This window comes from Oryctolagus cuniculus, chromosome 2 (assembly GCF_051225735.1).
Source record: "Oryctolagus cuniculus isolate XC-2025 breed Fujian yellow rabbit chromosome 2, ASM5122573v1, whole genome shotgun sequence".
Classification (NCBI taxonomy): Eukaryota; Metazoa; Chordata; class Mammalia; order Lagomorpha; family Leporidae; genus Oryctolagus; species Oryctolagus cuniculus.
In genome coordinates, this window is record NC_142868.1 from 168937330 (window position 1) to 168952454 (window position 15125).

Below are 15125 nucleotides of genomic sequence, written 5' to 3' on the forward strand. Positions count from 1 at the left end.
GTCTAACACGTTCTCCACTGAGACGCCCCCAACTCGACTCCAAACAATGTAGGTTCTCCTCTTCCAGAGGACTGACTGACGGGTTTCAAAATGTCACTGAACACTTCTGAAAGTGTAAATCAGGCATGCCCATTTTTAAAAGGAAAAAGCCCAAGACTTGATTCAGATTCTCAGAGAAGTTCTGTAAAGATTAAGATGCACCGCTTAAACATTTCTCAGCTTTGGGATCCTGGCTATTGTTCCATGGACCAGCAGGACACAAATGCCAGCTCAACCCAGGCTAGTCCTCTGCACTGTCTTCTCTGTGAAATGAAAACATGATTGCTGTGAGGGCTCAGGGAGCGATACTTTAGTGTTTAATGAAAACCACGAGGTGTCTACCCAACAGTGGTATTGGAAACCAACATCTGCAGCCCTGGAACCGAGGGACAAATTTATACACTGCACCTTTAGCATTCCACAAGCATTCCCTGGAGAAAAAGATCTGCCTTGCAGGCGTTCACGATCTAACCAAAATGCCGGGGAAGATAGAAAACGCAAAACAGACCAAGTGAAGTTCTCTGGAACCTGGGAACCGCGTATGATGTCCCACTTTCCAGGGCAGGGAAGCACTGACTGGAGTTGGTTGTCTGATGTGGGTTTGCGCAGACTGAACCTGAACGCCCATTCTACGCTTGCTGTGGAAAGGCCGGCTGGAAACATCGCAGTCGCTTCTGCCACCTGACAAATACTGAGCAGAGGGAAACCTATCTTTGTGCAGTCTGTTTACTATACGTTACACGCTCCGAGCAGCCCTTATCCTCATGGTCGGGAACAAAGTACACACACAGACCCAGACACACACACACACACACACCCCTTTCCGAAACCAAGGCCCGGGGACTCCAAGAGAGGGGTGGGATCCCTCGCGGCGCGGCCACACAATGGGGGCCGTCTCAGCACAGCTCGCCTCCCACCCCCACCCGCAGGCCCCATTCGGCCAGGGTTCGACTTCTCGGGCCCCACCGCCCCTCCCCTGCAGCCCCCGGGAGCGCAGCCACAGCCGGGCCCGGCGCCCTCCCTCGCCCTCCCTCCTTCACCGGGAGCCGGAAAACCCGGAGGGAACCGGCCCAGCCCGGCGGCGCATGCTCAGTAGCGCGCAGGTTCAGTTCGCTAGTAGGAAGCTCCAGCGCTGCACCGGCGGCGGCGGCGGCGGTGGCCGCGGTGCAACCCGGCGGCCGGAACCCCAGCGGCGACTTCGGGCCCTTCCTCGCCCCCGAGCTCCCTCCCGCTCTAAGACTCTAGCGTGTCGAAGTCCTCGCTGGGCGAGCGGGCGCCGCGGCAGGAGCGCCCCTCCACACGCCCTCCCCCTGCCGCCAGCTCCTCGGCCGGGCAGGCCGGGCCCGGAGCGGAGCGTAGCCCCGGCAGCGGGCGGGCGGGCGGCGGCCGCGGCGGAGGGCAGCTCGGGGCGGCGCCGGCGGGCCGGGGAGGGGCGGGGGGCCTGGCCCCAGGGCGGTGGTGCGGCCGGGATGCCGCCGCCGCCGCCGCCACCTCCGGGCCGTGTTCGCTCTCCGCGGCTGGTGCCGGTGTCGGGCGGGTGGCCGCGCGCGGGCCTCGTCCCGCAGCCGCCTCTCCGGGGCTAGTCCGGCCGTGCGGCGCCCCGAGGGGGCCGGGCCGTCCGGAGGGGCCGCGGCCCTGTTCCGCGCTGCGAGCTCGCCCTCTCGCGGCTTCCCGGCCGGGCCGTCGCCGCCGCCCCTCTCCCCGCCCAGAGGCGCCCCGGGGGCACCATGCAGGCGCAGCAGCTGCCGTACGAGTTTTTCAGCGAGGAGAACGCGCCCAAGTGGCGGGGGCTGCTGGTGCCTGCGCTGAAGAAGGTGAGGAGCGCGGGGAACCCCGCTGCCCGGCCGCAGCCCCCGAGGCGGGCGCCGGGTCGGAGCCCGGCCGGGGAGGCGGGGCGCGCGCGGGCAGGGCCGCCTTTCTTCCCGGTCCCTCCGCAGCCGGCGGGCGCTCGGCGGGGACGTGCACCGGTGTGTGGGAAGGCAGGCCGCGGGGAGAGGGTCGGAGACAGCAGTCGGGGGAGCCCCGGGGTTCAGCGGAGGTCAGCGCAGGCCACCCCTCCGCCTCGCCGGTCTCTTTGCCGAGCTGCTGTCAGCCTCCCGGTAGAAGTGTCCGGGACGCTCCTTTCACTGGCCCGATAACGCTCTGGCCATCATGTTTGCTGCGAGCTTGCCTGCCGGCGGCAGCATGGCCTGCTTTGCTCCCTCTGCGTTCTCCTGGGCACCCCCTCCGATTAACGAGGAGCTGCTACACATGCCAGTATTTTCAGACTTATTATTTTTTGACGGTTGAAAATCTTGGTGATGTCATTTGGGTTAGAATTTTTAACCTCTGTTTTGTATGTTTACGTCGGCCACATTGTTATCTAAAGTTATATAGGAAATGTTGCTACATTTTGTTTGTAAAGCAACGTTGTGACAAACACTGCGCGTTAAAAACATCAGAAACTGGTGTGTGAGTTTAAAAACAACTGGACTGTTTTCGTTTCCTTTTCTTCATTTCTTCCTTTTCTGGTGGGGTGGCTTTATGCTTTCAACTGTGTGTCTAAATCCCAGTTTCTTGTTGCCCAAAGAATGTTTCATGAGATCTGGTTAAAATACAGCTTTGCTCCTCCTGAGGGCTGGGGTTATGGTTAGTCTTTCATGGTAAACATTTCCACTTGAACACAGTGTCTTAAAAGGTGTCTGAGATTTATCCAAGGCCAGAAGCTTTTACTTTCTTTTTTTGCCCTGGTCTCCCCCTCCCCCTTTTGCAGTCTTACAGTGGAACCTACTTAGTTAGCAAAATCTGCTCATATATTAAGGATTGAACTACCAACTTTTCCCCCTCAAATGTTTGGCTAGTCATTAACATCTCTTTGGTGTTTTCTAATAAAGTGTGTTTTGTGTGTGTGTGTGTGTGTGTGTGTGTTATCGGTATACTTCATTCATTAGAACTCCTACCAGGTTCTCCATCTGTTTAGTTGTGCTTTGCCTGCAAGTGTGTCTTCTTGTGATAGAAGGGGAGTAGGAGGTCACAGTGGTGCTAGAAGCTGGTGTTCCATCAGGGTAGAGGAAAATAAAACAGTTGTCTGAAAACATACCCAAAAAGCCTCATGAAGCATTACTCACTTGGGGTCATTTTGCTTAGAAGCTTACAGGTCCCGTCCCAGGGGAACCACCGGTCTGTGGGTTGAGGATCCTTGGAAGTAGTGCAAAGAATGGCATTAGAATTGGCAGACTCACTGTCTGCCACGTGGGGGGCCCTGCTGGGATCTGTCCTCAGAAGAGTTTTGTTTGGCTGGCACAGTGTTGTTTATTGTTAAGTGTTTACACATGGGAGATATTACACAAAATCTGAATTCACAGCTTTTGTTGAAGAAAAATCTCTCCACTCAGGTCCCACGTGAAAAGCCAGCCAGTGACCTGCTGCGGGTGCATGGATAGCTGCCGTCTTTAGACAGGTGCACATTGGCGTTTACAAAGTCCTCAGCAGTCCCCTTTGCTTGTTTACATAAAACAATGCTTAGGTGTTTATTGACTTGAAAGTTTGGGCAGTGGAGAGAGAGGGAGAGTGAGAGAGAACACCTTGCTCTCCTCTGCTGGCTAACTTTCCCAGTGCTCATAATGGCGAGGACTGAAGCTGGGAGTTGGGAGCTCCAGGTTTCCCATGTGGGTGACAGGAACCCGATTACTTGAGCCGTCACAACTGCCTCTTGGAGTCCATATTAGCAAAAGCTGGAATCAGAAGCCAGGGCCTGATATTGAACCCAAACTCTGGCTTAGCAGCTAGGCCAAACGCCCACCTCTACACAAAGGGGCTTTTGACTCTAACAGAGTTGCCCTTGGAATAGAAATGATGGGAGGAGGTAGAAGTGTACAGTCTGACTGATAAATGTATCTTCCAATTCTTATCCAACTGTCTACCAGCAGGGAGTCTAAGCCACCTAAGACAAAGTTGAAAATATGTTTCATATCTACATGCTCTTGGTAGTTCAACACCTGTATTTGCACCTGCTTGCTGGACATTTTCTGTGGATATCTTCATAGCTGGAACTCTTCCTTCAGACTTATGAGACTATTTTATTTGTATATGTGCCCACCTTGCAGTCTGTTACCTGAGGCTCCTTGGGCCTCCTATTCCTGGTGCCTGGACTGCCCTCGTTACCTGGCGCAACACCGCTCATCCTTCAGGGCTCTGTAAACCTCAGCTTTTCTCATCTCCTCAGGACTAACTTGGATATCAGTTTTTTGTTTAACACCCTGTCATAGCTCAAAAATTATTTATGTTCACTTTATTTGAAGGACAGAGAGAGAGAGAGAGATCTTCCATCTACTGGTTCACTCCCCAAATGCTTGCAAACAGCCAGGGCTGGGCCAGGTCAAAGCCAAGACCCTGGAACTCCTTTTGGGTCTCCCAGTTGGTTAGCAAGGACTCAGGTTCTTGAGCTACCATCTGCTGCTTTCCAGAAGAGAGCATTAGCAGGAGGCTGGAATCAGAAGCCGAGGAACCAGGACTTGACCAGGCACTGTGATTTGTGGCATGGGCATCTTTTTTTTTTTTTTTTTTTTTTTTTTTTTTTTTTTAATAGATTTATTTGAAAAACAGAGTTACAGAGAGAGGTAGAGACAGAGAGAGAGGTCTCCCATCTGCTGGTTCACTCCTTAAATGGCTGCAACAGCTGAAGCTGCGCCGATCCAAAGCCAGGAGCCAGGAGCTTCTTCTGAGTCTCCCTTGTGGGTGCAGGGGCCCAAGGACTTGGGCCATCTTCCATTGCTATCCCAGGCCACAGCAGAGAGCTGGATTGGAAGTGGAGCAGCCAGGACTAGAACTGGTGCTCGTATGAGCATCTTAACCACTGTGCCAAATGCCTGCCCCCCCCCCCCATGCCAGCTCTTAACAGTGACTCTTAAGTTCCTAATTATGTGTCTGCCTCTCCTCACCAGAATGGACTGATGCTTCTCCAGAGCAGGCATGCCTCGCCCTCCTTTGTCCAGCCTGCCTGTAGTGCTCTGTGAGGCATTCAGCTTGGGTGGATGGGTGAAAGAATATCCAAAATAAATCATTGCCCCTTCCCATGTCCTTTTACAAATTTGCTTTGTTTATGGCTTCACTCTATTTGACATGTTCAGAACTTTGGAGTGATCTCCGACTTGTCTGTGTGCATGGCTGTCCACACCCAGGCGGAGCCTGTGCTCAGCGTGTCCATTCTCCCCTGACTTCTATTCCTGCCTCCAACTGCGCGGAGTCCATTTTCCCTACCCAGTGCATTGACCTCTTCACTGCCTCCTGGCTCCCACCTCACCTTTATCTGTTCGAAGGGAGCGGTGCACTTCTATACAGGTCACATTCTTATTCAGAACCTCTGACGTCTTTTGAGGTCAGTGGGGCATGAAGTGCAGGGTTTGTTTGTTTGTTTGTTGTTGTTTTTAAGCATGGGATTGATAGTGATCAGTGAGTTGACTTCATCCTGATTTTCTGACTGACTTGCCGACCATCCTCTTTCATGTTCTTTGTGCTTTAGGCAGGCTGGACTGCTACTTTTCCTGAATATGCACTAAATGTCTCACTGCATCATTCTAAGTCCTGTATTAGCTATTACACAAATAGATCATGCCTACTACAGACCAGGTATTCTCCTTGGCACTAAGGATGAAATGGTTAATGACGCAATCAAAAAAGACTAAGACAAAATGGCAGAGGGTGAGTCTGGAGAGAAAACTGATTTATAGGCTGTTCTTTTTAAAAAGTTACTTGAGAGAGAGCAAAAACAGTGAGGATCCATCTCTTGGATACTCCCCAAATGCCTGCAAAAACACCAGGACTTGGGGCTGGGTACAGGATCCAGATATCCCATGTGGTGGCAAGAATCCAATCACTTGTCAACGCTGCTGCCTCCTAGGGTCTGCATAAGCAGGAAGCTAGAGTCAGGAGATGTAGAGTATGGAACCTGGGTATTCTGGTATTTGACTTAGGTGTCCTAATAGTTATCTTAACCAACAGTCTAAAATTTGCCCCATAGACAGGTTTTTAAAATGTTAAGCTAGACAGGTTTTTAAAATGTTAAGCTAAGTAGTTTAAACTTTGTCTTGATGAGATAGATACCATTGAAGAGTTTTAAAGAGAAGAGTAACATCCCATCTGAATTTCAGAAAATTCACTTTTTTAACATTTATTTTTATTTATTTGAAAGGCAGAGGTTTATAGAGAAGGGGAGAGATGGATCTTCCATCCACTGGTTCACTCTATTGGGCTGGTCTGAAGCCAGGAGTCAGGAGCTTCTTCCAGGTCTTCCACGTGGGTGCAGGGGTCCAAACACTTGGGCCATCCTCCATTGCTTTCCCAGGCACATTTTTAGGGAGCAGGATCAGAAGTGGAGAAGCCGAGACTCAAACTGGTGCCCATATAGGACTCTGACTTTTCAGGTGCTTTACCTGGTATGCCACAACACCAGCCCCTTGTTTTTACTTTATAATGATAAATAGGTTGGAGAAGAATGAGACATGAAGTGTGGAGAAAAGTTAAAAAGTTGGTTTAACAGTCCAGCCAAGAGATGATATGCATTTGGATTAAGAAACATTTGAACTAGGATGGAAATGTGGGAATGGTTTTTTTTCTTGAGAAGTATTTAAAGGCCGAATTGATAGTGTCTGGCAACTCATTAAGTGATTAGGGATGTCTGTTAAGGGGGCATGAAGGGTTTCATTTTTAGTTTGAGTACTTTTAGCCAAGATAGAAAATGTAGGAGAAACCCTTGGGATAGAGAGAGTGCATCATAAGATGAGTCTTGAGTGTGTTAATCTCCAGCTGCCAATTGGTTTATTTATTTTTTTTTTAAGATTTATTTACTTTTATTTGAAAAAGTTACATAGAGAGAGGAGAGGCAGAGTGTCAGAGGTCTTCCATATGATGGTTCACTCCCAAATTGGCCGCAACGGCCGGAGCTGGGCCCATCCGAAGCCAGGAGCCAGGAGCTTCTTCCCGGTCTCCCATGCAGGTGCAGGGGTCCGAGGACTTGGGCCATCTTCTACTTCTTTGCCAGGCCATAGCAGAGAGCTGGATCAGAAGTGGAGCAGCCAGACACAACTGGTGCCCATATGGGATGCTGGCACCATGAAACCCCTTACTTTAAGCTAAAGCGCCCATATGGGATGCTGGTGTTTCAAGCCAGGGCATTAACCCGTTGCCCCACAGCACCGGCCCCCAATTGGTTGTTATTATTTAATGAAGCAGATTGGAAACTTCCAGGAAGGTAAGTAAAGCCGTGATATAGGTGAAAGCTATATCTATACAAAGACTTAGACATGAATGTTCATGGCAGCTCTGTTCAGGCAAAAGCTGAGAACAACCCAAATGCCCTTCAATAAGTAATTGAAGAAACAATTTTACCATATAATTTTTATATATGTAAAATTCTAGAAAATGCGAACTAATGCAAATCAGTGGGTTTTTTTTGGGGGGGGGGTGGAGGGCTTATCTTATGCCAGTGGGTTTGGAGTTTCTGTTTATTAGATTGTTTAGATATGTGCAGTTATGACAATTGTACCTCATTGAAGATGTTTTAAAAAAATAGAGATGAGAACAGCTACTGAAAATGATTAGAATAAGACTGAAATAAGGCTGGCATCCATATGGGGAGAGAAGAGTAGAAAATAGTGCATAGGAAGAGAGCAAAGGGAAAGGAGTGCTCAAAGGAGACAGAGTAGGAAGGAATCGGGCAAAAAGAATGAGATCTATTGTCTGAGGAACTGAGAAACTCAAATAATGTGCCTGAAAAGTGTGAGGTTTAATAACTGAAGGAACATTGGTCACATGTCAGAGCAGATTTAGTGTGAGGGTGGAAATGGAAACGCATGTACAAAGTAAGAATAACAAGGTCGCATGGCTTTATTTTCTAGATTTATTTTTGGAGCTAGGAAATGAAAGGAAAAGAGACACTGCTAAGGCAAGTAGGGGCGTCAGGGTTGTGAAAGACTTACTGGTTTCTTGTTTGAAGGTAACAAGCTTTGTTAAGAGCTTTTGGGGAAGAAGCTGGTAGAGAATGCTGGTGAAGTTACTAACAAGGAAAAGACAAGTTCAGCAACACAAACGATGGAATTTGACTTCAGCTATTTGAAATGTTTCACATGTGTTCTCATTTTGTCATCATAGGATATTATTGTTCCCATTCTACAGGGGGAAAAATGAGGCTCTATAATGGTTAATTTGACCAAGTAATTTGGTGGGCAGAGTTCGTTTTTATTTCTCGTTGTTTAAACATTTTTATTTATGGGCCTGGCATTGTGATGCAGTGGGGTAAACCATAGCTTTCAATACCAGCATTCCATATCTGAGCATAATCAGTCACTACTGCTCCACTTCCAATCCAGCTCCCTGCTAATGTGCCTGGGAAAGCAGTGGATGATGCCCCAAGTACTTGGAACCTCTGCTACTCACGTGGGAGACCCAGATGGAGTTCCAAGCTCCTCACTTCAGTTTGGCCCAACCCTGGCTCCTGCAGCCATTTGGGGAATGAACCAGTGAATGGAAGATCTCTGTCTCTTTGTTACTGTGCCTTTGAAATTAAATTTTAAAAGCATTATATTTATTTATTTACTTTCACTTATTTGAAACACATACACCACACCAACACAGAAAGAGAGAGATCTTCCATCTGTTGGTTCACTCCTCAAATGGCCATAATTGGACTGGGTCAGACCAAAGCCAGGAGAACAGAACTCAATCCAGGTCTCCCACATGTCAGGGACCCAAGTATTTGAGCCATCACTTATTGTCTCCCAGGATGCATTCAGCAAAAAGCAAAAACAACAACAAAAAAAATAAAGTTAGAAATAGAATCAGGACCTGAATGAACCTACCACTTTCCTGTGGGATGTGGGTGCCCCAAGCAGCACCTTCTCTTCTGTGCCAAATGTGCACCCCGAGAGTCTGCATTTTTAAACCCTGTGTGTTAGGCTGCCTCTAGCAGGGTGGTGACATCCATTCCTCTGAGAGAGGAGGGATAGAGATAACTGGGGAGCAGGGAGTTCGTGATGAAACGAAAGGCAAGGTCCTTTACGGAGAGCAAAAAGGGGAATGAAAAGGGGCTAAGTGATGAAGTGTTGGGACTACTGCTGTGGATGTGCAGGAGGCCCACAGTGACTTGGAGAGGAGTTGCTGACTGTGTAGACCACTAATCTGGAGTGGCATTGGTCGGCAGTTGTGAGATTTTCCTGCAGCAGTACTTTCCCTTCATGCACATGGGCAGAGAAGATGGTTGCAGGTGGCTGCAGTAGAGTCTAGGAGAATGGGGACGTTTTGGATGAAAGAAAGTAAGGCTATAAAGAGAGCTTAGGGGGGCCGTGGCCGTGGCCAAGGCGCAGTAGGTTAATCCTCCGCCTGTGGTGCCGACATCTCATATGGGCACCGGTTCTAGTCTTGGCTGCTCCTCTTCCAGTCCAGCTCTCTGCTATGACCTGGGAAAGCAGTAGAAGATGGCCCAAGTGCTTGGACCCTGGTACCCACATAGGATACCCAGAGGAAGCTCCTGGCTCCTGGCTTTGGATTGGCGCAGCTCTGGCCATTGCGGCCACTTGGGGAGTGAACCAACAGAGGGGAGACCTCTCCCTCTCACTGTCTATAACTCTACTTCTCAAATAAATAAATAAAATATTTTTAAAGATTTATTTTTATATATTTGAAAGACAGTTACAGAGAGAGGTAGAGAGAGAGACAGAGGTCTTCAGTCCACTGGTTTACTCCCCAGAAGCCAGAAGCCATGAGCTTCTTTTGGGTCTCCCATGTGGGTGCAGGGGCCCAAGCACCTGGGCCATCTTCTACTGCTTTCCCAGGTCATAGCAGAGAGCTGGATTGGAAGAGGAGCAGCTGGTACTAGAACCAGCGCCCACATGGGATGCACTCAGACCAAGGCTTCAACCCACTGTGCCACAGTGCCGGCCCCAGATAAATAAAATCTTTTAGAAAAATGAAGATGAAAAAAAAAATAGAGTTTAGGGACTGGAAGAGGAATGAGGGCTCCATGGAGAAATCTTGAGTTAGAAAGGAGGAAGGGAATAACAAATAGGGGATTATGCTTAGAAATGGTGGCCTGGAGTTCTAGAGGAAGGGATGAGGTAATTAGGAGCTCTGAAGTTGGTGTGTTGGATGATGGGTTGTATACATGGCTGATGATTAGGTCCACAAGGATTGCAGTATGTGTTGGAGTGGAAGGAAGATTGTAGTACAACAGTGACAGGAAAAAAAGGAGATGAGAACAGCTACTGAACAGCTACTGGTAAGGATCCTTTCACCAAATAACACTGAAAATGGAAATTAGTTCCCACTCCTACTAATATATTATTTATTATAGCTGTAGACAAAATAGGAAGTTTGTACTTCAGTTTAGAGATTTTTTATTGTGTTGTGATTGAGTTTTTATCCTTTCATTTTATTATGAAAAATCTTTTTTTTTTTAAATGGGAGCAGGCATTTGTTTATATATTTATTTATTTATAAAGATTTACTTATTTATTTGAAAGGCAGAGTTACAGACAGAGGGAGAGACACAGAGAGAGGTCTTTCATCCTCTGGTTCACTCCCCAAGTAGCCACAACAGCTGGAGCTTTTTCCGGGTCTCCCACATGGGTGCAGGGGACCAACCACTTGGGCCATCTTACACTGCTTTCCCAGGCCATTACAGGGAGCTGGGTCAGAAGTGGAGCAGCTGGGACTCTAACTGGCACCCATATGGGATGCTGGTGCTGCAGGAAGAAGTTTAACCTACTCCTGAAAAATCCTAAGTATCCAGAAAAGTTGAAAAAATTGTAGACACCTAAATACTCATTATCTAGAATTTATAATTGACATTTTCTATGTTTACTTTATCATATGCCTATCCCTCCCTCCTTCCATTCTTCAGTACAATTTATGTTGTTGTTTTTTTAATATTTTTATTTATTTATTTGAGAGGTAGAGTTATAGTGAGAGGGAGAGACAGAGAGAGAGGTCTTCCTTCCATTAGGTCACTCCCCAGTGGCCGCAATGGCCAGAGCTGTACTGATCTGAAGCCAGGAGCCAAGTGCTTCTTCCTGGTCTTCCCATGTGGATGCAGGGGCCCAGGGACATGGGCCATCTTCTACTGCTTTCCCAGGCCACAGCAGAGAGCTGGATTGGTCAAGCAGCTGGGACTAGAACCCAGTGCCCATGTGGGATGTCGGCGCCGCACGTGGAGGATTAACCTACTGCACTGCACCATGGTGCCAGCCCCTCCATTTTATGTTTTATGCATTTCAAAGTTATAGACATCAATCTATCTTATCCCTAAATACTTCAGTGTGCATATCACTCACTAGAGTTCAATATTGTTTACATTTTTTTGGTTTTTAAGTAAAATGTATGTACAATAGAATACACAAGTGTTAATTGTACCATTTACTACATTTTGATAAATGTATATAATCCAAGTCTCTTTCAAGATATAGACATTACAATAACTCCTGAAACTCCTTCATGTGCCTTCTCAGTCAATCCCTGTCCCACCTCCCAGAGGCAACCACTGTTCTGATACTTTACCATCCCATCATTGATTAATCTCATCTGTTCTAGAGCATCATATAAATAGAATCACACAGTATATATATATTTTGTGTGTGACTTTAGAGGTTGCATTTTTAGGAATTCAGTCCTTTTTTCTATCATATTAATATGTCACAGTTTGTTTATCCAGTGGATGGATATCTGGGATGTTTTAAATTTGGGACTATTATGAATAAAGCTGCCATGAATCTTCTTAAGACTTTTTGTAGACATGTTTTCATTTGTCTTGGGTAAATACCAGAAGAAATGGCTCATAGGGTAGATGTCTGTTTAGTTTTATAATGGAACTGCCAGTCCTTTTTCCAAAGTAATTGTACGGTTTTACTTTCTCTCCGGTAATGTATGAGAGTTCCAGTTGCTCCAAATCTTTGCCAATATTTTGGTTTTACCAGTCTTTAATTTTAGTCATTGTGATGGGGCATAGTGATATACTGAGCACTTTTTATGTTTTTATGGATAATTTATATATATTCCTTTGGGCAGTGTCTCCCCAAATCATTTGCCTATTAAAAAAGATTAAGCCATTTCTCTTTTTAGTGTTCAATTTTAAGAGTTCTTTGACAGATATATATTTTAACAAATATTTTCTTCTAGTCTGTGGCTTGCCTATTTATATTCCTAGTGGTCTTGATTTTGGTTTTTGTGAGCAGAATTGCTTAATATTGATGGAGTCAAGTTGATCTCCTTTATTGTTAAAGATGATTGCATTCTGTATTCTCACAGTCCTTCTCCTGCCACGAAGTCATGCAGATATTCTCCTAATGTTGCTTTCTAAAAGCTTTATAGTTTTAGCTTTTACATAACTTTTGGTCCATTTCAAGTTAATTGTTGTGTATGATACAAAATAGGAGTTGATGTTCATTTTTTTTTTCATTCTGATACCTAGTGATTTCAAAACTATTTTTGTTGGATAGTATTGGTGTTTTTATGAATTCCATCCAGGTCTCCTACAGGGGTGGCTGGAGTCCAAGTACTTGGGTCATTTTTGCTGTCTTTCTAGATATATTAGCAGGGTTCTAGATCAGAAGCAGAGTAACTGAGACTGGAACTAGCACTCTGATATGGGATGCTGATTTCACAAACTTTAACCTGATGTGCTACAGTGATGGCCCCTCTGGATCTTTTTTTTTTTTTTTTTTTTTTTTTTTTTTTTTTTTTTTAAAGATTTTATTTATTTGTAGGAGTTACACAGTGAAAGAAGAAGCAGAGAGAGAGAAAGGTTTTCCATCCACTGGTTCACTCCTCAATTGGCCGCAATGGTCGGAGATAACACCAATCTGAAGCCAGGAACCAGCAGCTTTCTTCTGGGTCTCCCACGTGGGTACAGGGGTCCAAGCAATTGGGCCATCTTCCACTACCTCCCAGGCCATATCAGAGAGCTGGATCAGAAGAGGAGCAGCCAGCACACGAACTGTTGCCCATAAGGGATGCCAGCACTGCAGGCCAAGGCTTAGCCCACTATACAACAATGCCAGCCCCGGCAGATAGTATTTTATAAGCTTTTGTACATACCATTATTTTAGGCACTGTAGTTTTCCTAATTAATTCTGTGCTACCCATTTACTTTTCCAAGTGTTACTAGCCCAGTTTTACAGCCGAGGAAATGAATCTTCAGAGGGCAAATTGCTCAAGATTTTATAACTAATAAATAGAACCAGGAGTTGTATCTAAGTTTGTCTAGTTTCAAAGGGTTCTTTTCACTGTATTGGATAGCTTCCTTTCAGTAGGCAGTAGAATAGAGTAGAGTAGATTGGTATTCAAATTGTCCTGAATCCTAGACTTTAGGGGAGAAGTGATTCAGGAGAGGGAAGCTAGAATGAAAAGGATTTTGAAACCCCTTACTTTGTTTTTGATTTTGTTTTAAGGATTTTATTTATTTCTCTGAGAGGTAGAGTTACGGGGGTGGGAGGGAAGGGAGAGACAGAGAGAAAGGTCTTCCACCCACTGGTTCACTCCCCCAAATGGTTGCAATATCCAGAGCTGGGCTGATCAAACCAGGAGCTACTTCCGGGTCTCCCACGCAGTGCAGAGGCCCAAGGACTTGAGCCATCCTCCACTGCTTTCCCAGGCCATAGCAGAGAGCTGGATCAGAAGTGGAGCAGCCAGACACAACTGGTGCCCATATGGGGTGCTGGCACCATGAAACCCCTTACTTTAAGCTAAGGAGTTTAGCCCTTTTACATATTGGGGCTTCATATATGATTTTATTTGAAAATAAAAGATTTGCTGCATAAAAAGTTTAGAATTTTATTTTTAAAGTTTTTGTTTATTTAATGTTTAAAAGAAATTATTTGAGGGGCAGAGAAAGAGAATGCTCCCATCTGCTCATTTATTCCTCAGATGCCCACAACAGCTGAAACTGAGCTGGGCAGGGCCAAAGCCAGTAGCTGGGAATGTAGTCTAAGTCTCCCACATGGGTGACAGGAACCTAAGTACTTGAATCATCACTGTTTTCTCCTAGCACTAGCAGGGATCTGGAATCAAGAACCAGAGCTGAGAATCCAACCCAGACATTCTGATTTGGGGCATGGGGCATCCTAACTGGCTTCTTAACTGCTAGGCTGAACACCCACCTGCCAAAGTAAGAATTTTATGAGAACCAGTTAATGAAAAAACATAGAACATAAAGGAACAGGCTGAGGAATAGTGATCTTAGGGTGTGTGGCAAATAGGAAGAAAGGAGACTGTTCTTGCCTGCTTCTGAGTGGAGTGGTGGAAGTGACATTTAAAATGTAAGGATTAGCCAGCTAAGAATTAGGAAGAAATGAGTCCAGGGGTTGTGGTAGCTCAGAGGCCAAGGGGAAGCCAGAATTTTCAGAATTCCAAGTCGCTGGAATATGAAGTATGGGGCCTAGCCGTTGGAGAATATTAAGCAGAATATTGACAGCGAGACATGCATTTTTAAGGATCATTGCGTGCTCTAGGGCCATGGATTAATGGGGACTGAATTGTGGACAGGAAGAGTAGTAAGGATTTCCTTGTAGCATCATGGAAGAGATGATGATGGCCTTGTCTAGGCAGCTATGGAGATAGAGAAAAGTGGACTGGTTTTAGTGAGATTTAGAGGTAGCTTGAAGAGTAAGTTAGCACAGTCCTAGGAGAGGAGTCAGAGTACGCCCAGGTTTCTGGTTGGGGGTCTAAGTAGTGATGGTGCAAAATGAGGGAGTACCAGGAGAGGGGCCCATTTGGAGGTGGACTGAGAAACCTTCAGTATTTGGGGATGAGAGTGTGTGAGAACCATGACAGCAGGGATGTACACTTTGGGGATAGCCAACCATGGCAGGTGTGGAAGGCATCTTCATTGAACTGTCCTTGATAATCACAGGCAAGTACACCCTTAAGGCACTGCTGATGTTTTTCAAAGTACATTTCAAATGCCTCAGACCTCAATTTTAAGTTAATGATAGTCTGATTTTAAAGGTTGTTTCAATCTGTGGCTTCTATCTTCTTGTAGATTGGGAGTGCCTTGAGGGCATGCATAGCATCCAACTGACTTTTGTGTTACAGGTAATGCTTAAGGTATTTCTGATGTAGAA

General features: G+C 46.3%; 1 protein-coding gene across 2 annotated transcripts in view; it reads left to right on the forward strand.

Annotated features, from left to right (window-relative positions):
• The first annotated feature begins 1151 nt into the window (after window positions 1-1151).
• SOS1 (SOS Ras/Rac guanine nucleotide exchange factor 1) overlaps window positions 1152-15125 on the forward strand; it is a 134326-nt gene continuing 120352 nt past the window's right edge. For both annotated transcript variants that reach the window (XM_051842966.3, XM_051842967.3), the window contains exon 1: window positions 1152-1853. In XM_051842966.3, the coding sequence (XP_051698926.1) occupies window positions 1767-1853 (87 nt within the window). In that variant the 5' untranslated portion in view covers window positions 1152-1766. The remainder of the gene's footprint in view (window positions 1854-15125) is intronic.